Raw genomic sequence first — 24,808 nt, 5'->3', positions numbered from 1 at the left:
ATAACACGAATATTCAACAAAAAAACAATCAGTCAAATTCAGATTGCTTGGAGTCCAACAGTTCCTGTAGATTTTTTTTAGATTAGGTTTCTTTAAGTAAGAAAGAATTAAGACAATGGTTATGAAGTTTATGTTCCACAAAATTAATGCCAGATGATGTTATATACACTCTCAAACATTCCATTTACCTGCAAGAAAGAGCAAAGCCAAAGCAATGAAATGAAATAAGGTCATTTGACCAGAGATGTAAATACAAGTCAGTAGTAAAATGAGGTTTAAAATGTTTCCAGCTACTCAGATCTGTTACTGGATTTTGAGATTATCTTTCTCATTTCCATTTTACCGTCATACATGTTACTTGCTTTAAGCAGACAAATGCAATCTGTTTGCATACTTACTGTCATTAGCAGAAAGAATTAACCTCTTATTTGAAATAAAAAGGGTTATAAATAGAGAAAGCACTTGGATAGGAATGTAAGAAAATGAAGGTAAGAAGCAAGAAATGCTTTGTGAAGGAACTGGAACAATATAATATAAAGATAAGTGGAGTCAATGAGGTGAGGATGGAGCTGATTGAAGGTACCCAGACAGGATGGCAGCCTTTGGCTGAGAGCTCTTGTTCCCGTGAAGAGTCAGATGACTGAAACAACAAATTCTGGCTAGAGTAAAGGGGATTCTACCTGAGCAAAGTTCAGATGCTGCTGTGTGGTTCAGCTTATCATTCCTATAGGAAATGAGTGCCATACCTTCATGTAAGACACTGAGCTAGAGAGCTAGTAGAATCAATGAAAATGTATAATAACTTGCTATATATTCAACATTGGGTAATAGGATTTTAATAGTTCAGTAAATTTACACTGCAATTCTGAGGATGATATAAAAAAATGACTGTGATCTGGCCAGCACAAGAGCTCTGATACAGCTATGGACAAATGAGCTAAAATCTACTTTGGCCCATTTGTTGTCAAGGGAAGTGCTTGCTGTGTTTTAAAGTCTTCAGTATTGATACAAAGACTAGAAAAGATATATCTGGAGTTTTAAACCACATCCTAATTTGACAAATTGCCTTATGAAGAAAAAAATGCTTTTCTGGTAAACTGGTCAAAATTGAAGTGATGAAGCAATAAAGCAATATTAAATTTAGTATTCACATTACTACTTGATTGTTTTTCAACATATGATATACTTCAATATATAGATATTTCATCATAAAACATGCTTCCAATGCACATGCATGTTACTACAATAATTTTATCGTCTATGTCATATTCCTTCAAAAATTAAAGGAGTAGGCTTATGAATGACAGAAAATAAAGAAAGGCTGTGGAAGATGTAAAGATTTCAGTGAAGTGAGGTGATAAAGGAAGCTATCTGACTTCTGACCTGTAATTGGCATAGTAATGTCTTGGATATTAGCAGTGGACAGTCTCCATGGTCTCAGAGGGCAGGAATTTAATCATGACTTCAGAGCTTTTACAACATCTTCCCTTTTTCCTTCAGGGGAGGTCTTTTTTGCAATTCTTTCAGTGCTGTTTCAGTAAATGTGTTTCCTTTCACCTACCCACTTCTCCAAACCCTAAGCATGTTTGTTTGCAAGTTTTCTGACTGAAAGTGAGATCATATGGAAAAAAGTCCTCTGAGTTGTTTGTCCTCTCCCTGGGGAGAGTATTTCTTATCAGAGATAATGAGCATGGTTTTGAAAAGAGTGGGCATCCTTTGCTGTCAGTTTGAGCCTTGGACTTCACTCTTGTATGTCATGGCGATGCTGACATTACAACAAATGATATTACCCACTCCGGGCAGTTCCCAGCTTCCTGTATCCTTAGATACATGTTCCTCAGTCATACAGTGAAAATATTCTTTGTGTTTAACCTATTCATGCCAGAAACAGGAATGTCAGCTGGACCAGTTTTAACAGACCGTGTTCAGCAAGCCTGCAAAGGTTACAGCAGGTTGTCCATTTCAATAGTCTCTGTGAGAATGGAAGCAGGAGTCTGAGCAATTTCATTCTGATGTGGTGGAAGCCTCAGCTCCCCTTGGTTACTGTACCCTCTAAATTACAGCTTGGGTAAGAAGGAAGAAATACCTCCCTGCAATGCAAGCACAAAGTCTTCCTTTATGCTTCCCTTCTCCCATTAACTGCTCTGGTGTTTGGTAGTGACTTCTAAAACTTTTTTAAGAGATAATAACATATAGCTGTATCATTTAAATATGACTGGGTCATACCCTTAGATCTTCAACTCTTTCTAAATTAAACCTTCATAGTCTTTAAAGATGCTGTGCATTACATTTAAGTCAGGTTATAGATAGTCCAAGAGAATGTACCTGCAATGATCTAAGCTGTTCTTTGTAGTTATTTACGATTTTATATCCTTTTTTCAGGAAATGAATAGCACTGTGTGAAAACAAATTGTGTAAAGGGACTGGTGATGGGACATTTAAGTGAAGCATGGACATTTCAATTGAAGTACAGTGTGTTAGTCGAATGTTACCTGCTGGGCTCATTAGCAGTAATGGTATTAATTCTGAGACCTGTGTTATACAGGAAATCATAGTAGAAAAATGAATGACCTTTTGTCTCTGTAGTGTGGGAATATATGTGTCTTGTGCATTGGTATTCACTTTGTCTTAGGTTGTAGAATGACCAAGAGTCGTGTATGTGCTTTCCTGGTGCATCCATTTTCTTAAGTGCTTGACAGAGTGAGAGGAGTAGTGATTGCAGGGAAGGAATGGATTGTTTTGTTAGTTTGTAATTCTTGGCTTGTGTGGTTTTTTTAACAGAGATGTTAACTTTAGGATGGAAAAGCTCTTGAGACTTTTGTTGCACTTAGTCTCTCTGTGTTTTTGTTAAATAAACAAAGTGTGTACACCTAGACCTTCAAATAAAGGCTCTGAAAGTCCTAAAATGTCTGTATGCCTGTCGCCTCTGCAAGATTATCCAGTGAAAGGCAGGACTGTCAACTGTCGCAGGAGTGCAGAATTCTAGCTCTTCTCTCAGTCTGCTGCTCTCGTACTCCAGCTGGGTTTGCTTGCATACCTGTCACATACTTGTGTTTTTCATTTTCACAATCCATGCGAGTATCCTAAGTAGTAGCTACGTTTCCTTTTCAGATATCTTTATTAACCTTCTCCCAAAATACCTCAACCCCAAACCTCTGGTTTATGAATGCCTTTTCAATGTATCTACTCCATGCTAGATTGGTTTTATTTTCTTACTTTTTGGGAAGCAATCCACAAGACTGCACTGTTGCCATTGAATAAAGAGCAGGACTTTGGGATCACTTCTGTCATACTAGAAAATACAGAAGTATTTTTTTGTTATGTTTTTCTTCAGCTTGCATGGCTCTGGCTATCTCTACCACAGAAAACTGCAGTCACTGAGCACTTCATTGCTTGAGATATGTCCTGTACTTCATGGCAAGTACACAGGTGTGAATAACAGAGCAGAATTTTTCTGACATACTGGCAGTTTTACAAGAGAAAGAAGACACATTCAGAATGTTACTGCATCATTTTAATTCCAAGTCAAAGGGAGTCTGTGTTTCCTTCATTCTTACCTTTCAAACTGTACAAAACATCAAAGCCAAAACAAACAAGTTCATGTATGATGAGACATATACACCAAGAAACTATAGAGAGGTGCTCAGTTTCTTCTAGATGAGGCTAGGCTAATATTTAAGCTTCAGTCCCATTGCTCAGAAGAAAAACAACATACATGTGGATCCTGATCCTTTGCCAGACACCTTAACTTCACTGTGGTTCCAGGTTAGTGTAGCAGATTTCCCTAATGGCTTCTACTGGGGGAAGATGGGAGAATTTTGCTGCTGATTGTCTGGTAGGGAACTGGTGTTGATGGGTCTTATTAATAGTTTTATCTTCAGAGAATTGATCCGCCCTTTTAACTCACAGTCGTCACCAATCAAACAAAAGCAGTTTGCTTCTACGGTGGAATCAATAAAAGGGAAAATATATTATGGTATTGTGGCTTAGCTGGGAACACATGCTTTTTACTTTTTGCTGTTTTATCTTCTGTTTAAGAATAGGTTTTGCTACAATTCATATTCTATTGGTGGTATGTTAGGTCTATGTGATCTGTAATCTGCACAGAAAATACATGCTGTCAGCAGTACAAGGATAGTTTTTTTGTTTCAGTGTTTGCTGCTAATATAATGTGTTATATTGATCCATTCTGGCCTCTCAGGTATTTTCCTGGTGGTGAGAAAAATGGTATATTTCTTCAAGGAAGGAAAAGACAATTTTCATGCAAAAGAATATTCAACAGAATCATAAAGCCCTAGACCTGGTAATAAAAATAGAAGCTGATGCTATTAATACATCATTCCAGATTCACAGGGCACCATTATGTGGCTCCTGGGTTGAGTAAAATTTCATGTAATCACAGCAGCCATAGACTTAAGCTCTATAAAGTTGAAAACTTCACCAGATGGCCAATGTCAAGGCAGCTTCTAAAGACTTTAAAGCTGCAATGTGTTAGGGCCCTAGATATGACTTAGTGGTAGCTTTTTAAAATACAATTAATGAACAAAACTGATCAACATTATGGAAGTAATAATAATAATACTTTGCATTCAATGAGGTCTGAGAACCTGAAAGCTCTTAACCAAGGCTTTTAAATACTCCCTTTCTGATTATAGGAAATAAAGTATTCAAAGTCTAGAACATTTGTGTGAGGGAACTGAGCAGGAGCAGTCCAACACCATGGCCTACTGCAAACAGTCAGATAGCACTTTCTGTGTATCTGGGACTGGGACAGGAGAGCGCTCCTGTGCCTGTCTCTGTCCCTGACAGAGATGATGTCCCAGTTGCTTAGGGTGGAACTTCCTATTCAGCAGTACTTCTAATCTTGGGCAGAGCCAGCCTTTCAGGGGTATTGCTTGTACACTGAAATGCTGCGTGACAGGAATGAGAATGACATATAATGGCCCTAACCTGAAATTTCCTTTATTTGCTCTATAAACCGTGAGGATAATACTGAAATGATGTGAAGAACTGGAAATACTATGGCTCAGATATACCACACTTACCTGAGGAGCTTAGATATGGAGTGATAGATCTTAGGCTCCATATATTTAGGGCAGACAGATAAATACCTTCGAAGACTGACCTGTATTTTATGGAGAATGGTTGCATCCTTTTAAAAAGTACCACATGTGAATTTACTCAGCCTCAAAATCACATAATGGTATTTATTGGTAATGGGAGTAAATAACTGTATTTGACATTCTCTTTTCTATAGTCAGTAGTTATTTTTTCTTTTTTTTTCCCAAAGTGATTTTATTGTGGATTTTCAGGGTCTAGAGATCATTCCTGAGAGTTTTCTTGGTGACTGTTTTTGTTTTATCTTTTAGATTGATGTGATTGTGACTTTGGGCGGACTTGGAGGACGCTTTGACCAAACAATGGCATCAGTGGAAACGCTTTTTCATGCAACAAATATCACTCCCTTTCCAGTCATAGTTATCCAGGAGTGCTCACTGATTTACCTGCTTCAACCTGTAAGTGTTGTGAAAAGTTACTTCATAATAAAATTGACCTTCCGCCCACCCTGACACCATAGGTCTTGCACCGTTAGGTGCTCATTTTTTCAATTCTGTTCTGTAGGGTCAGGGCCTAATAATATACATTGCAGACAAATGAACAGCAAATGATGGGATCTGCATTCCTGCCTTGGAAAAGATTTTGTTGAATTTGTTCAGAATAGGTTTTTTTTAAAGCAGAGAAAGAAGAAAAACAGAAACTATGAAAACTGAATTTGGGTAAATATAGGATTTTGATTATAAATGGGGAAAAAAGTAAAATTAACCCTTTAAATTCCGTTCCAGTAAGTTTAAATTTAGCACATAGCCCTTTTGCATGTTGAGTAGCAATAAGGATATCTGCAATAAGAAGAATAAAAGAAAGACACAAGAGGATGATATGAGGGAATTCCTGACATAAACATCAGGCAGAGCTCTTATGCAGTCCCAGTGGTGCAGTTCATCATGATGGGAATCCATATAGCATCAGCAAGAGAATTTCTTTAAGATGTGTTATTTTTGTGGTTTTTCAGGTCTGTTACTGCATTTATTGATTCATAAAACAACACACGCAAAAGATCTTGCTGATCTTCTGCTTCTAAGATTTAAATTAAAGGCAAATCTAAACATCAAACACTGTTCTCTAATAGTGATTCATTTATTTGTTTGGAAATATCTTTTCCTGTTGTTGAGGTTTCTAGAAGCTTACCTAATTTTCCCAATTTCTCTTGGAAAGCTTATTTCATTAAAATAAATAACATTCACAGACTAAACCTTGCACCAGGTGTGTTTCATTGTAATTCGAGAAAAGCATTAATGAGGTTCTATGAGTTTATAGATTTAAAGCCACAGGGGCAGATACTCTATTAACAGTTTGAAGCACTGTGTCTGCAGGAAAGATAGTAGGCACAGGAGGTCTTTTGTCAGTGTGATGAGGAATTACTCTGATCATTAGTTACACAGCTAAATGGATAGAGGCAGGAATGAGGGGGAAAGAGGGCTAAACGATAACTTTGGTTAAAATCTGAAAGTGAGGAGAAACTTCTTGTGATTGATTTGTGATTGCAGTACTTCACCAACCACTCTAAATGTATTTTAGTATATTTTTAAGAACATGTCGAAGATAAGATGGAGAATTCCTAGTTTAGCTTACAAAGCTCTTGCTCGGACTGGAAAGACTTTTAATTATTTTAATTCGTCTTTTCCGTAAGTAGCTTTAAAATGCCATGCCTAAGATTGCTTTCACAAGAACCTTCCATGAATAATTAAACCCTTTATAACTTGAAAAAAATCACAATCTGTGCATTTTAAATAGAAATGGGAGGTTGTTAATTGCTTCTGTTTGCTGAAAACTTCTTTGTTCTGTTTTTAATAATGCCGTACAAGAAGCACGTAATATTTTTTGTAGATGGGGAGAGTTCTACAGGATATAATTTTTTTTCTGCCGTACCTGCCTGTCAGTTTGTATTGCCAGTAACTGACTTCTGTAACTTCAGGCTGTTTGTAGTGTACAGAAATAAAGGGCAGATATGGGGGCAGGCCATTTAAACAATCTCTGTGCTAATTTTGACACAAAATTGCTTTTGATTGTTGTTTAAACCTGTCACTGTCAGCATCTTCAGTCAACTGTCGTGGTACCTCAAGATAATAACATAGTTTAGATAAAAATCAAGTGAGTAGTTTATACACAGAAAAATACAAGGATCCTAAGCTTGGAAGTGCTTTTTTTTTTTTTTGTATGAAGTTCAGCCTGGTATTTTTCTCTTGCAAACAGCCACAATCATGACATTCTCTCTTTTCCCTCCTCTCCCCTTTGTAATTTAAAATCAAGGTAGGAGGGAGTTTAACACAGTGGGAGACCACTGACTTTTCAAAATGTAAGTCTCTGGAAACTGCAACAAATGAAGCAAGGTTTTGAAATTCAAATGCTAATGCAAACTATAAAGTTAAGAGCATGTTTCTTTTTCTATAAAATGTAGATCTGAAACCTTTCTTGGGGAAGAAGAATCTGATCTGTATTGGATTTTGGGATAATATATATGAGCAAAATATAATTATGGTTTTGCTTCAAAAGAACATTAGCCCTCTGTTCACAATATCAGGAGTGTGGTTCTCTATCATGTGTACCTAGGCAGAGTCTAAAATACTTGGATACAGCAGATAAACTGGTAATCCCATAACAGCCCTAGGAAGGATACAAAGGGGAGTAACAAGTCAAGGTGCTGAATTTTTAATTACTAATGCAGAAACTAAGAGGAGGATGGTGTGAGTACGTATGTAAGTACACCATAAAATCTATTAAGTAATTGCTTTGAAAGAGAGTGATTTCACATTATTACAGTGTTGATATATAGGGTTACAGCAGAAGAAATATATTAGTATTTAACACACTTGTAAAGGGTCCACATGCTGTAGGAAACATGATTATAGACTTCTCGAAAGTCTTCAGGGTGATAGGAGGAAGACAGCAAGGACAATGTCTGATTTGGGATCCACTGCAGACAATCAAGCAAGGGGGACCAGGTAAACAAAGCCTTTTTTCATCAGCCAGTAAAATTATCCAAGTACTGAATGTCAGAGTAATGGGCACTCTGAGTATTGAGGCATTTCTTGGGAAATAGATGGACAGACAGTGCAAGTTTCTGAAATATATAGATAAAAATGTTTTGGCATGGAAAGTGAAGAAAACTACAAGGAAGTAAACTCTCTAATGTTCATTTCTGACCTTTAAGGATGAGCTCCTCCAACGAAAATGGAAAAAAAAAGATGGGAATAATTACACCCCATAAATATCTGTCTCCGTGGTCTCTATGGAGAAATGGGTGGGAGGCTGAGATCTAACTATATACGCTGTAGGTATCTAAGTTTAGATAAATGAATTCCAATATATGTCAAATTACTAAGCAAGTATTTTTTTTTTAAAAAAAAAGCAGGCATGAAATGAGGTGCCCCTCTGGAAGGGCCCAAGAAATGAGAACCTAATTTGTAGGTCCAGAAGTTATAAGTTGACAGTGAAAGATTTTCTCTTGTCTGAATGGGAAAGGAAAACTAATAACAACCTAAATGAGCACTTTTGCTCAGTCTTCACTAAAGCAAAATATTCCTTTGAGCAGATAACCAACACAGTTAAAATCAGTGGCAAAGCCTGAAGATTTTAAATTGCTTCAGAGAAAAAGCAAATAGAAGATTAAGTTGCCTTTGATTTTGCCAACTCCAAGGGTTGTTACTTTTTGTGTACCATGGAACACTAATTAGGATAGGAGTCAGAAATAGGGAGACTTTGTAAGAATTCCAGGAGGTGATGCTTGTTCTGAAGCATTTTCTAATGTGATGGTTGAAATTAAAAAAAAAAAAAATGTACCTGTGTACCGAATAGAGGTCATATTTCTTTCTGTAGTGGGAGAGGAAGGAAAGCCTGAATTTTTAATGAGTAATCCCTCTTTATAAGCAGAATATTTTATACAACAGTTCATACATTTTATGCTTGAAATTTTGGTAATATCAATTACTATTAGACTGTACCCTGGCTGAAAAGCATTAGACCCTTAGAGTTGTGTTTATCATGCTAGCCATGCTCAATATGAATGGCTTAAGGTTTCACATACATACTTTCTCATTTTCTGGTTTTGTGCTTCTCAGGAGTACAGAAACATTAGCTTCTGTACACTGAGCATAAATTATCTTTTATCTGTGAGTTTTATGGCAGTTTGTAATACAAGGTAATAGGATTTATGACCAAGAAATGAGAAGATGTCCAAGAGTTAATGAGGCCTGTCTTTTACACACACCAAGCGGTTCAGTTTTCCCCACACAGGATTCCAGCCCTAGGATGTGGAGAAGAATTGCTGCCTACACATGAAAATGTGTTACAGCAGCATATTTTTGTCAGTTAGCTAACTCTTTTGAAAGAGTGTGTGACTACTTAGATAACTCTTTTTCTTGCACACAGCTTTTCTTTTGGGTGCATGCCTGCCTTCCCTGTGAGAAATTATGAATAATTTAGCATCATAGATAGTGGTCCAGCAGCTAAATGTGAGCAATAAGAATCAGGAATCCCATCCCTTATCTTTGGCTCTTTACTACCATATACTTGAATAGAAGTATATTGTGCAGCCTTTGATCTCACAGTCTCCTAGTTTGTAAATTGTGTAAAACCCTCTTCCTTCTCTGAATGGGTACTTTGAGGCTCATTTAGTTCTTTGCAAAACACGGTTACATCCTCATCTCTGCACTGGGGTGGAACACAGTATTATGGTAATAGTAACAACCGTATTAGTAAGGCCCTTAATTAACATAAATATTGCCATACCGAGGCTCTGCAGATAATTAGTTAGCATGGTTCCAAACTCAGTTTTAGGGGGAGCTGGGTGTCATTCTTGCAGATGTGTCTGGGCACAGTTCAGTTTTAGCACAAGCCAGTAGCGTTTGGAAGGTACTGCCTTGTTTTGGGAACAAGAGAGAACAGCCACATGCATATGAGCACTGCTGTGCTAGTTGGCTTGAGTTCCAGAGTATCACCTGAACAGTTTTACAGATGCAGACAGAGTGACCAGGCATGAAGATCTGCTCCTAGATGGAGACACTGCAATAGATGTGAGAGAAAGTACAGGACTGGAAACTTTGCTGAGGTTTGTTGCTGCAGTTCTCTATGCCAATGTTACTTGGTTTGATTTGTATCTATGTTTGTAAAGTTTAATGGGAAGTTCAGGGTATACACCTTCAACCTCTGAGTTTTTTTCAGGGGGCCAGTTCCTTGAATTTTGCAGGAACTTCAAGAATGAGTTATCCGATTCGTTCTGTACCCCCCTCATATGTGTAAGGAACAGATCTGACTTGCCATGGCTCAGTGGAGAAAATGCTTAGTGAATGTGCCTCTTATGGAGGATAACTTTGGAATTTGGAAATGTAATGTCTCCTTTTCCTATACATATTTTGGTGCATAAATTCAGTTACAAAAAGGCTGCAGTTGTAAAGGAAGGCATTTAAACAAATATTTAATATTTAAACATATATTTAGTACTTAAAATGCTAAATTCACAAACATACAGCTTCTTGTTCTTTGATAAATACCTTTTTTTTATGACTTTCTATGAAAAAGCCAGCCATTCAGCTGGACAAAAAGACTGCAATGTCAAAAATATTAGCAGTGGCAAAGTCTTAATTAAGCCCTTTTCTGGGAATCTGAATCCTTCACAGAAACCCTTGAAGAAAGGAGCTTTTGCTTCCAGAGCTTTAGTCTCACATTTCAATTACTTCTCAGAAAAAAATAGTTGCTATGTTGGTAGTTTAACTGCCTTAGTTTCCTTCTTAGGTAAGAAACTTTGAGGATTCTGTTCTTAAAATAAGACTTATAGTCTATGTTTTTATTCTTGCCTGAGCAAATCCAGCTGGACTAATGATAATTTAATCATTCTTGTCATGTCTAATGTTGTGGGCCTCTGTAAATATGACCTTCAAAAAGCTACAGGTCAAAAAAATCAGGTTTATTTCATAGTAATTCATGGCCATGAAGTGGTGTTGCTTCCTGTTTACCACAGGATTTCTGTGTTTTACTGAATATCAGAGATCCAAAATTAATTCATATCTGTCAGTAACATTCTGACCTGGGAAAGATTTACTTGCTATCTTGTTTCTCACTGTTACTAAAGGAAACTTTTAGGTGGATTTTCTCATAACAGCTAAATTCTTTGTAAATTTGTTCTATTCCAGCATCTGCAAATGTGTAGTATGAAATATACAAAGCTTATATAGTATCTTAGAAATAATAATTAGCTTTTGAAACAGTCAAATCCTTTTAAACAGTTTATTTAGCATCAGTTAAAAGTACAACCTGCATCAACTTTATGAACAGTTTGGAATTATGTGGATTTTTGTGAACTTTTTTGCAGAGGATGATATCTAATACTTATGGATTACTTCTGTATAATGAAGATTATGTAAAATATATTTTTTTAGTAACTCTCATCCTACAACCTTTGCTTGGACAAACAGATAACAACAAATTCATAGGTCAATCTGTTAGCTTGTAGGTAACTGCTTTAGAAAAAATACTTATCTTTCAGAAAGGAAAGGAAAATACCAAATTATCATTGTGAAAAAAGAGAAAAAGAATAATCATTACTGAGATTTTTATCTGCTCATAATTCTTAAGAAACAAGTAATACTCTATAGCAGGATATGATAATCACAAAACTCTTTTTAAATTCACATCTTAATGGTGTCTGGAAGAGAAGACAATGTAAGGAGTCTAATTGGATTACTTAGGTATTTCTAAATTCTGAAGTCATCCAGTTTGATTCTGAATCAATATGTTGTGCTTGGTAAGTGTCAACAGTTCTGCTCTCAGATTTTTTCAGTATATGTCCAGATTTTTAATTAGTTACTACAGCAGCTGATGAATGATCATCTAGGAGAACCTTGACCCTAAATAAAACTCTTCCAATGAGGTTCCTGCTCTCTGTTGTTGCCCCTAGCTGTTGTGATGTGCTCTTGTTAATATGTTAATATCTATTTTGCTGCTTTATGGAAACCACAAGAAGTGTTTTTAGCTACAAAGTTAGCTACAAAGCTAATTTTCTTAGAGTTGTTTTTTTTTCTCCCAAACATCTTAATTACTTTTCTTTCCTTTGAAGTCTTAATCCATCTTTTCATCCTCAGCCTTAACAAACTTCTTTCTGCAGTGGTCTGATACTTCAGGGGTTTGTGTGCAATGTAGTATTAATAATTTTGTGTACTGTAAAACAATTCTTCTGCTTTATATTAAATGGTCAACAATAAAACATATAATGTTTCTCTTTGACATTTGCTTATCAGAAGCTGATGCTTAAACTGGGATCAATAAGAAGCTGGTAAAACTTTCTGCTGTTTTGACGACAGCGGTAAGCTGAGGAAGACCACAGCAGTATTTTCACTTGCTGTGTGTTCATTTATCTTTATTCTGTCACTGAACAGAACAAAGCTGGAGTGTGTACATGTGTGTGTTCATTCTAGTTTTGTTTGGGTTTTTTTCCAGGTAGGACTTTGATGCTATATGGGGATTTTGTAGCAAGCTAAAGAATTCCCAAGCTTTTGTGAATAAATTTTTGACCAGGAAAAAAAAAAAAAGGCAAAAGTATTTTAAAATACTGTTAATATGGATTCCAAATTTGGTCAAAATTTTAAATACTTTGTGCATAATTTAATAAGCTTTATATTTCTACAGGGTGCCATATTTTTGTAGTTTACAAAAGAAAAAATATTCAAATGCTTGTCTGTATGATGGTCTCATAGACTGGCACTTTATGGATTGATTTTTTAGTATTTTTATGAATATTACTGTGGTTTAAAATATTTGTCTACCATCTAACACCTGGAAGGGGTAATGAAATGTTTTGAATTTCAAGGTCAGCCATTAGACATGAAGAACTAAGGGGACTTAGAGGAATAATTATGAACACTTTATGTGACTTGCCTTGTAAGAGGCCAGCCCCCATACTATTTAGTTACCCTACAGCAAGATCTTACTTTTTTTCTAATCTTGTTTCTTCTTCTTTCCTTTTTTTTTTTTTTCTCTCTGGATTTTTCTTGGATCCTATCAACTGTCTTTTCATAGCACATCATGTTATCCTAATTTTTCGGTTTAGTTTTGTATAAAATGTTCTAGCTTTAACTAAAGCAGCCACTGCTGCCTTGAAGACTTTTTCCAGGATTTGTCTTCCCCCAGCAGTTACAGTTGTATGCTACAAAGCATTGATTCATCAATGCCTAGTAATTCTGGCTTAATCAATTCATAGAATCATGTTCCTCTTCATTCTCACAGTGTTTCCTCTTTATTCTCTTGTACCAATGACCAAAGTGGCCCCATCTGTGTAATATTGGAATCTACTGGGGTGATGTCTGCTGCAGAGTGCCTATGCATCACCCTTGAATTATTGCTGCATTATAACTCTTTGTTCAGCTTTATTGTATTAGCCCAAATCTCTCAAATTCTGGGATTCTATTCTACCTACTAAGTGACACTGTATTTCTTAAAGCATCTTACTGGCTTGATTGAGATGAATTTCACCAGAGTTCTGTAGTAAGAACTTTTCTCTTTGAGTATTAAATGGATTTCAGTGCTAGTTTGGGGGTATGGGATTTTTTTCACTCCCTGTCTGAGTTACAGAAAGTTCAGCAGGGAAACTAACAGATATCGGAAGTCGGTACTCTGTGACAGAGCCTCCTCTGAAAAGAAAATATTTTACTGCATACAATTAAAAATATAGCAGGGAAAAATCAATATTATTAAACCTAAACTGAATGTAAATAACAGTAAAAATTGTGTGATAGTGGGTGATAAATTATTATCTACTACCAAAAAAAAAAAAATCTGAATGCTGAACACCTAATGGCTGACCAAGTCTGAAGGGTTTTTAGAATCCTTTAGAGGTAAATTTAATAATGGTCCTTTCTGCTCACATCTGAGTACTGGCAATAGTTGAAGTTGTAGAAGGTGAGCATCTGTATTCTGGCCTCAGTTATATTTGAAAATACGTTATCTCTTCAATTCAGTCCCTTTGTGAAATGGCTTAGGCTTTTCCAGTCCCTTACAGTATCACTGTTAATTCTGCATCTACCAGGGCATTGTTGTCAACTGTATGGATTTTTGACATTTACTGTTAAAAAGGGGTCAGAGAAGAAGAATGATAATATTTGGTAATATCGGGGGTTCCAGGGAAAATGCTGTATTACACTGATATACAAGATTTAGCTAGAACTGTTCAGCTTAACCGTGGGAAGTGATTGACTTAGCAATATGAATTTTCTTCGTGTTGATAACAACTGATTACATTACCTCAACACTCTCTCTCTGCTATAACCGAACATCCCAAGAGCAGATGGTGGTCAGGGATTGCATTCTTCATTGTCTTTTAAGACTGTAATGTGTCTACCACTCTCATGTCAACTCCAATCAAAAATACTTGCGAGCAGTGCAGTTGGACTAATGACCTTCATGGGAGTGCACAGGCTTCCTACTCTTAATACTAAAATCGAGATATTTGGAGTGAATATATTTCTGTTAAAAGCAAGAAAAGGAGTCTGGAAAAAATCTTCCAGGATCTGTGAGGAGATTATCAAGAAGATAAAGCTAGGCTTATTCCTGAGATGCGCAACAAAAGGATGTGGGACAGTGGTCCTAAACTGAAATGGGAGATTCTGGGTAACTCTAAGGAAAAGTTTCTACTCTGACGTTAATTACATACAGGAATAGGTTGCCCAGAGAATCTCCATCCCTGGCAGTGTTCAAAGCCCAATGGGAAGACTGCACTCAATGACGTCCCAAAACACCGTCCTACATAAGTGATTCTGGGACACTTGTGGAAACAGAGGTGGACTGAACAGGTATGTTAAAACCTCACAACTGGGTCCAGTCTTATTCAACTTGTTTATCAACGACCTGAATGAAGGGATAGAATGCACCCTCAGCAACTTTGCTGATGATACAAAACTGGGGGAGTGGCTGATACACCTGAAGGCTGCACTGCCATTCAGTGGGACCTTGGTAGGCTGGAGAGCTGGGCGGAGAGAAACCTAATGAGGTTCAACAAGGGCAAGTGTAGAGCACTGCACCTGGGGAGGAATATCCTCAAGTACCAGTACAGGTTGGGGGCTGACCTACTGGAGAGCAGCTCTGCAGAGAAGGATCTGGGAGTGTTGGTGGATGATAAGTGTGCTAGCAGTGTGCCCTTGCTGCCAGGAGGGCCAATGGTATGCAGGGGTGCATCAGGAAGAGTGCAGCCAGCAGGTCAATGAAGCCACATTTGGAGTACTGTGTCCAGACAAGGTACTACTGGAGAGGGTCCAGTAGAGGGCCACAACGATGACTAGGAGTCTGGAGCATCTCACGAGGAGATAAGATCCTGAGCCTGTTTAGTCTAGAGAAGAGAATACTGAGAGGGGATCTCATTAATGCATATAAATATTTCAAAGGTGGGTGTCAAAGGGATGGTGCCAAACTCTTCTCAGTGGTGCTCAGCAACAGTAGTAATGGCCATAGATTAAAACACAAGAAGTTCCACCTTAACATGAGGAAGAACTTCTTTACATTGAGGCTGGCAGAACACTGGAACAGGATGGTCGTGGAGTCTCCCTCTCTGGAGACATTCAAAACCCACCTGGACATGTTCCTGTGTCACCTGCTCTGGGTGATCCTGCCTTGGCAGGAAGACTGGACTAGATGATGTCCAGAGGTACCTTCCAACCCTAACAGTTCTGTGATTCCATGAAATCTAGGCATTGCTTTTGTGTATGCCACAAGAAATCACAGATATCGAAGGTGGTTTAGCAATCAGGGAAAATTTACTAGTGTGAAAGTGTATACCTTTTGGCTAGTAATGTTACCAGTACAGAATAAATTTAAGCATATGGCAAAGCAGATTAATGAAATCTAAGCATGTGCTAAAGCACTTTGTTTAATGGTGGTCTGCAGATGTAAGTACTGTTATCTCATCTGGTGCATAATTCTAAGTTAAGATGTCTTTGCGTTTTCCCATCTACATGACAGCCACTGATGCTTCATGGGGTGTATCTGCATTTCTGTGGCATCAACATCTGTTTCTGAATGGTTAATTTTCATTCACAGTTCCTATCCATTGTTAATTCAATTATGGCCTTCAATTTCGGCAATGTCAGATACCTGAGGGAGAAGAAGGAGCTGTACCCAGAGGGGAATCCTTTTATTCTGAAGAAAGAATAAATTATCAGATTGAATAATAATTAGCTTGCAGAATTCTCTGCTAGTAACCACAGTGTTGGCAATGAAATGTACCCTTGTGTTATGAGTCTGTCTCCCTACCTCACAACTTAAAGTTTTTTAGATACAAGCATCTAAAAGCTGCATTGCAGCAGGTATCTCCCTCTCAATAATGAGGTCACCTTGTTCAGTTCTTTCTTAGCTATCGCTTTTCTTTTGGGGAAAAGCCTCTCTGGTAAAAAAAAAAATCTTCTCTTTGTAACCACCACAGTTTTTCCTCAGCTGGAGGAGGTACTTCAGAGTGAAGTGAGAGCAGTTGAAGATCTGGAGTTAGTCTTCTGGCACAAATGATGCCACAGGCAGACAGTCTCATCAGCTGCAAACTTGATGGGGTTTTTTAAGGAGAAGCTGCCTCTCTCCTTTATGTTAGAGGAATTTGGGAACTGGGAATAAAACTAAGATTTTCATTCTACCCAAAGTATTGGCTGAAACTTTAAAGCTATTGAAAGAGCACCAAGGGAGGACTCAGTAGGTCTCTGAGGGGCCAGTATGTCTCTGCGTAAAGTTCCAGGCCTTCCTGTTCATTCAGGATTGTGTAGAAGTTATTTCCACATGTTGCAAGTGTGCAAGGTACTACATGCAGCCCTAGTCCACCCATGCTCACTGGTTCTTGAAATCCTTGAGGAATGTGGAGAGTCTGGTGTATTCCTGTTGTGTGCAATGGGTGCCCACAGGCAGAACTCTTGAGCAGCAGCCCAAGTTATCATAAACAAAACCATCTCTTCTGGTGTGCCCAATAATGTATGCCACAAATGAAGGTGCACTTCAGAACCTGTGCAGTTAAAGGAAGTAGTTAATCATCCCTATTATACATAGTTTATCAATTTTCTGTAAGCTTAATGATATCAGCTGAATTAATAATGCCATTCAGCTGGTGTAATTTCTTAGTCTTTCATCTATCTGACTTCTGGATCTCCTTTCCTGTTCATAAGCACTCAGTGATACTGCAGAAATATCAGGGCAACATGTAATTTCCGTTATAATTTATCTATATTAATGCCCTTCATGAACATCTCTCTTCTTTTTTGCTCTTTCTTACTTAAACCTGGTTCCAGATTACTGTACTATATGCATTGTGTCTCCTTAGGAAGGTATTATAAAGCTGTTGATTTAGAAAAGTTTTCCAGCAGCAGTCTAGGAAGTTTTTAAGTGCTTCCAGTATGGGAGCCTGTTGAACTGTCAAACATATTTCTAGAAAACTTAAGGAGGCAAAATACTTAAACATTCTTTTTTCATTCCAAGTCACCTGAGAAAGTGAATCAGTTTTAGCTATTTAGTGGAGTCTGTTAAAAAGCAGAGAAGTTGTGTATGCCCCATCTCTGGAAGTGTTCAAGGCCAAGTTGGATGGGGCTTTGAGCAACCTGGTCTAGTGAGAGGTGTCCCTACCAAAGCCAGTCTTCAGGTAATGAAGTGAATGTAATTGCTCATTTCTGTAGTCCTTGGAAACTCGTGCATAATGATGTTCAAATCTCTCATCTTTAAAGACAGTAGGAGCTCGTGTTTCTGAGACAGGCTGAGACAACCCCTGCAGTTCAGGGAAACTGCCACCCTGCTGGTGTCTCCTCCTGGAAGCCCATGCCTGTCAGATGCCTGCATCTGGTTGCTACCATGCAAACTTCACTTTCAGCTGGGGAAGTGAGAACAAGATCATCTCTCCTTGAAGTTTGGCAGTGTTTCTCCACAGGACTCTGGAAATGCAGGGTGATTTTAGCACCACCTTTTTATAATTGGACATTTTTTTCTCATCTGAGGGATAAAAATCCGGTGTTGGGTCAGGAAGAGCTTACCTGAAGCTGATTGTTTTGATTACTCCTGCTTTGTAGTCATCTTGGAGAGGGGGAAAGTGAACTAAATCTGAAAATCAACTTAGTATTTAGGCATGTTTTATACTGGCCTCTACAGTATACTGGCCTCTACAGTATTATACAGTACTGTACTGTAGGACCACGATTCCTTTCCTCCAGTTTCTACACCTAAAATCAGATTACTGGGGCTATGTCTATTCTCAGCATTTTTTATTGTGCAGGGCAACTGACATACAAAGTCTTTTGTAGAAATAGTTACTCTTAGAAGAATCCATAAGATGAGGAATAATAACTTACTTAGCTTTTCGTGCAGGCTCTGATCTTCCATTAGTGAATCTCGGACTATGTGTCATGTCACACTCTTTAGCTGGATCTCAAGGTATATTACACCTATATTACAGAGGGAGAGAGAGAGACAAAGGCATGAAGAAGTGAAATGATTTGCTCAGGTACTCAGGGAGTCAATACCATATTGAAAATTGAATACAGTTTTCCAGGTTTCTACCTCCAGTGACCTGTCAGCTGGGGCCTTTTTCCTCCTTCTTGGGGCTTGTGAGTTTATTAGGAGTGACCTTTGGAGATGATGGGGATTTTTACTGAAAGTGCATAATCCTCTCTGAAAAATCACAGAAGCTCATTTTTCTACAGTAGTCAAAAACTCATCCTAACTTCCTTAGGAGAAATTGTGAAGAGGTGGATATGTATAAATAACCTCAGTTCTTAAGAAACATGAAAAAAAAATCTCCTGCTTGAATCTGAAAATGCCATTGCTTAGAGTGGCCAAATATATATATGCCAATTATATCAACAGCTGATTATTTCTAATGAACAATATATCCAGGTAAAAAAAGAAACAAAGAGCTAGTCAGAGTGTGTCAGACAATTATTAGAAGTAGTAATTTCTACATTTTTACATCTTTTAGCTCTCTGCCCCTGTACATGACCACTGTGCCATTTCTCATATCATCAGAATTTTATAAGTTCTATTTCCATTGTCATAACAAAAAGTAGTTCCCAGAAGACATCAGAGGATGGATATTTGCTCCCTCCTGCCTTTTTTAAAGTGTTAGAGATATGTAGGTTAGAAATGCAAAATGCAGAAGGGAAAATGACTATAGCTATCACAGTCTTTCATAGACCACTGAGCAAAAGAAAATCCTAGGATATCACATAATAGAGCTTACAGCAAGATTTGTTCTCATTCTCTGAGGTGTCTACAAAATACATATAGCATGTCTCGGTACAGTGAGCTGTCATGAACACAGCTTACTCAAGCATAGCAGTATGTTGATGCTCCTTTAATATGTAGGCAGACAAACTTCCATGGTTGGATGGACAGACACATTTTCCCCTTTTCTTATCCAAACTAGTCTCTAACTGTAGATGTTATATAAATCCCTAAGCAATTTGATTCTTTCCTTTCTTGGAAGAGCTGCTGACCTATATTTTTAGAGAGGCCAAGTTTCTTAAAATTAATTTAAAAATACAGAGTTGAATGCTCATTTACCCCAGTTGTATAGAACTAGCATGCATTTCTCTTTTTTCTTTTCTGAAATTAGGAAACTTTACAAATATGTGTCAAATAAAGTATTTGAAGTGTAGTGTTCAGCATGGAGGAAGAGACCGAATAAGCTATGAGAAAATCAGAATCAGCCTGTTCTTTTATAGAGGGAAGGCAGAAGAGGTTTTTAAATGTTGGATTAGGTCTGTAGTCTAGGCCAAATTATCTAATAACTTTGGAAATGCAGGGAAAACATTTGTACTTTATGTGCTACAGAAGTGAAATTGGTGAAAATATGCAAAGAGAAGAGAGAGGCAATGCAGATCTTACAAACTGTATGCAGACTGGAGAATGCTATGGACTTTAGACAGGCTATAAAAGCAGAGGATGAAATGAATTACGTGAAGAACTAATAGAGAATGGACATGGCCATTTTCTACTAGAATAAAAATTTGAAACATTTGTTGTCCTATTGTATTGTTTAGGAAAAATTTCTAGAGGTGCTCATAATCATTATCTGGATCCATGGTAGATTGAAAAGGAGATTGAAATGAACTCTAAGGTCATAGCAGAGTTATCTGTTGCAATTCCACATGCACACAGTCACTCTTCTTGTGGTGTCGACTGCTTCCCCAGGCAGTGTTTATTCATGTAAGGAACAATATTACAGGAGAAGGTTCTTTTCTGTTTGATTTAGAGGAGACGAAGGGAATGATTCTTCGTTGCTTCATTTTTTGGTTGTGATTTCATGTTAAACCAATGAAAATATTCACCAGTGCACTAATAGTACACTACATTCTGGAAAGATACCAGTACCTTATATGAAAACTGTGCTGTCACTGACTATTTCTAACCCAGTATTTGAAAAATCCTGAGTAATGTATGCTTATTTGTAGTAAATTATCTCTTAGCACCTAATATTGATTACGTGGATAAACTCTGTTCAGAAGAAGCTACTTCTTGTTATATTTGTCTCTCCTTTTCTCATTGATTGTATAGGCTTTCACAGAGTGACTTCCCTAGTCCCAATCAGATTAGTGGAAATACATTTCAGTCATTCAGAATAATCTGGGCCTCTCATTCCAAACTACGGATGAAAGGAGCACAACTTTCTTATTAGACCTTCATACATAAGCTGGCACAAAGAGCTCTCTGGAGCCCAGGCACTGTGGCAAGTACAGGGCTGGTGTGGTAGGTGGAAACATAGCCAGCTGAGGAGACAGACACAAAAAGATTGGTAAGGAGTCAGAAGCAGAGGGAGATATCTGGAACAATGAGCATTTTTCTTAACGTGAGCTCTGTTTCTGCATCACAAAGCAATGAGTTTCCCAAATTGTACATGTACAAACTCTTCCATTTCCAAGGACAGATAAGGTCATGCAAAGCATGCCAGTGTTTTCAAAGTGAACTATAATTGGCACTAGCCAGGGCCTTAATATTCATTACCTATAATTGAGTGGCACATGAAAAGTGTGATTTCTTTTCTTCATCCTAAAAAATATTCCAAGGAAATAAACAGAATTGCTTCCAGTCTGTTCCTTGCAATTGAATGGCCCTGTTGAAATAAGTGAGGGCCAAACAAAACCAGAGCAATAGATAGAGCTTCTCAGAAGTAATTTCATCTCTGAGTAACTGATGTGATTTCTGTGAATTATCATCACATAAACATGATACATCATGTAATACATAATGAGGATAGTTTGGTTTAAAGATTTTAGGTCTGTGTGTTTAAGTATAAATAAATCCCAGTTAGACATGTATGAAAAAAGATTCTCTGACTGTAGGATCTTTCCCCTTGCAAAACTCCTGAGATTTTTTTCTGCCATGTGGGTGTGTTCTTACATACCTGAAGAAAATTTCATAGTTCTAAAAATTGAGTGCTATCCAGTACAGAACATTTTGCCTACTTTCATTATAGACCCATAATATGTTCTCAAAAATGGAACATGATTTTTGAAGGGGAAGTTATTAACCATAGTGTTATAACTGTTATGCTCCCAGGAGTATGATGGATGAATGGAAAGAATATGCTTATAAGTGTGCCCAAATGTGCTACTTTATTGTTATGGAAGAGAAAAAGCAATATAATGATATTTATTGGAAATTACTTGAAGGCTACTCTGTTTGAACTGATTGATGCTTTTGCTGGTTTAAAAGGGGTGTTTCCATTTTATGATATTAAGACAGATTAAATAAAAACTAAGTGTTTTAAAATCCAGTTTTCATCCAGACAGAAATGTAAAAATGAGTCTGTACTTACAATCTGTAAAGTAACAGAGGTAAAACACTCTCAGAGTCTTCTCCAAATGTCTGTGTGTGTTTTTTAAAAGGCAAAATTAATATAATATTTGCTTTACAACAGAAATTTCCCAAAGATATCTGTCCTAGAAATACAGGCACAACTTCAGGATTGTGTACACTGCCGTTTACTTCATTAGAAATTAAAAAGATTAACGCTTTTTGGATCTCAGGCATTGCTCAGACTCACAGACGTGTTTTGTGCATCAGCAGGAAAAGGCATGTGTTTATGAGAAAGCTAATTGGAAAGTGGAAGGAGAATATTTAGCACTATCTGAACTTTTGTGTCCACGTGGAAGAAAAATCTTACACTTCTCTAAGACAGTCATGTAATTTTGTTGCCCAGAAGAATGCAGTTCTTTGCAGGGGAAAAGACAAGACCTCATTTGCAGGAGTTAATTTTTTAAAAGGCTACCTGAACCTTCCTATCAAACAAGGTTCCTGACCCCTCTTTGGTTTAACTATCTTAGCAGTGCTAGAAATAAACACCTGCATTTCTGTAGGTGTGAGTATTGAATAGCGAAACTGATATTGCTGCGATTGTTGAGAATGGATGAGGATGAAGTTTGACTCCTTATTTCTCCCCTGACTGATATTTATGTTGGGTGGGAAATGTGGATGTATTTGTGTACATAGCAGGTTAAACCACATAGGCTTTTACAGTAAACCATTGAGTTTAAGAGCATTTGTGAGTTCATGAGTTAGACAACCAGCCACATTTTGAGAGGTTACAGGCAGAACCCATTCTGGTAGATAAACTGCCTATTAGACAGCAAACACACACTGTATCTGTCATGCATTTTTATTATTGCTTCCATATTCTTTAAAGTTTAAGGCCTTAAATGACTTGTCAAAATGTTATGCCAAGCTAAGAAACATTTCCTTGATGTGCCATAGCTTAGCAAGTCTTCCTGGCATTTCTAGAACTCTGAATAGTCAAGAAAGAAGCCCTACATTTCTCAAGTTACTTGTATGTTTGTCTCCACTGTCCACTTCTCATTTTTCTTCATTCTTGATATATTTTTCAAAATTTTATACCTTTCTTATGTAACTCTTCTCTAAAATGTGATCAGTTTTGCTTGTGCATATATGTATGGTCCTGATTAGGGAAAGTTCAGGTAGATCTGAACTTTCTCCGGGTTCTGGGGAGGTCAGATTAGAGGGTTAGTCCAAGAGCATCCCTTATGTTTCTTTTATTTATGAATAAGAGGGCTTTGTGTAGGCTTGAGTCCATATGCTTACTGCAGTATGAATAGCTAAATTCAGACATGGTTTGACTCATGTTGATCTTGGGATATGCTGCTTTATGTACAGGAAAATAGAAAAATATTCTGAGGATAAAGAAAGTAAAAAAAGAAGAATGGGGAATGAACAGAGTAAAAAAACCAAACGAACAAACAAAAAAGGAAGATATGAAGGCCAAAAAAAAGAGAGAATAAAGGTGTGAGAAATTTATGCTTTGTGTGCTTGTGTATAAATTATATGTCTGGTATGATTTGTCAGCAGTGCATAGCAGTTTGGGATGCTTTATCATTATGGTACATTGTAAGTAAGCACCTGCCTCTTGCAAATAAACTTTGATTGTGCCAATTTCTTAGTTTCTAAAAATTATAAAGAAGCTCTTAAAGGAATTTTGGTAGGCTTGAGTCTGGGGTAGAAATGAATGGGGAAAGAGTTTTACAGGCAGGATAGTGTGTCATGCCTTTATGTAAATACCCTGTATACATAACATTACAATAAAAAAAATTCTGTTTGATTCTAAAGATCACTGTTATAGTTGTCTACAGACAATTTTATTGGACCAAATGGGAAACTAGTTGTTTAGGCAATTGGTCAATACATTTGAAATAAGAGAGAAAAAACCATGGAGGAAAGATGGTGATGGCAGCATTAGAAAATGAATGCTCCTCTTTTTAAACAATGTTGTATCATCATCATGGCTGGGCTTCACAAAGATTTGGGAAGGCTCTATCCACATTTGATACAGGCACGCTGGTGGCTTATGAGGCCAATATGAGATAGACATGTCTGATTGCAAAAGGCACAGTTGTATAAGTAAGTTTTTATTAACGTGTTTTCAGAAAAGGTCCAGTGTGACTCACCTGAGCTCCCACTGGACCCTGGGGAATGTTAATGATGTTGATGTTAGTGAGAGTCAAATGGGTGCTGAGTGCCCTTGAAAACACCACTTCAACTTTTCACTGAAGTGCAGGAGAAACACTACGATAGTATGACCCACAACACACTTTCTTTCCAGTGACAGCTCTGGTCCGTGAGATCTGTAAAAGGGAGCCTTTTGTCATAACAGCCCCTCCCTTCTCAAGAAAAGTGTTTTCTGCCAGACTTTGCATGTTCTCTGAAGTATTGTAGACCTAAAATAAATATCAGAACAGTTAGACATCTTTACACTCCGGTTAGCAAAAGTTAATTTAAAAGTAAAAGCTATTTTTACCAGACTCACTGATGTCAATGACTTAGGAGTGCTCAAACAAGTTTTTATTATTCTGAACAAACTAAAAGCATCAACTTTTGTTTTGTGCTTCTCTCTGCCTAAAGCAGATTTTTATGGTATAGTTAGGTGCTCTTGAAAACAGGCTTTTATAAGTAAATATTACCATCCTAAAATATAAGTAAATATAACCATCCTAAAATAAAACTGTTGTCACATGTTTAATCTGTGTGATGCATGAGAGAAGGTATGTACATGTTGACCTGAAAGCTAATTTCTACATTTCAGTACATCTGCAATGATCAGTAAAACTGAGGCACTTGCAGATGTACTTCCAAGGACTTGGGCTTGAGGAAAGCATATCTTTTTAATTTAGTTGATTCTAGGGTTTGGGAGCAACAAAAAAGTTGTGGCATGGTAAAGTGCTTTCCTAACTTTTGCAGAGTA

The 24,808-nt window shown here is 37.3% G+C and overlaps 1 protein-coding gene across 1 annotated transcript in view; it reads left to right on the top strand.

The window, feature by feature from the left end:
* The window catches only part of TPK1 (thiamin pyrophosphokinase 1), a 239,763-nt gene that overhangs the window by 127,069 nt on the left and 87,886 nt on the right, over nt 1-24,808 (top strand). The window contains exon 5 of the mRNA XM_018075854.3: nt 5,370-5,516. Coding sequence (XP_017931343.1) covers nt 5,370-5,516 — 147 coding nt within the window. The remainder of the gene's footprint in view (nt 1-5,369; nt 5,517-24,808) is intronic.

The sequence above is a fragment of the Manacus vitellinus genome, unplaced genomic scaffold, assembly GCF_001715985.3.
Source record: "Manacus vitellinus isolate BGI_N305 unplaced genomic scaffold, ASM171598v3 scaffold_3_pilon, whole genome shotgun sequence".
Taxonomy (NCBI): Eukaryota; Metazoa; Chordata; class Aves; order Passeriformes; family Pipridae; genus Manacus; species Manacus vitellinus.
The sequence above is the reverse complement of the archived record's forward strand: the minus strand, read 5'-3'. Positions and strand labels throughout refer to the sequence as shown.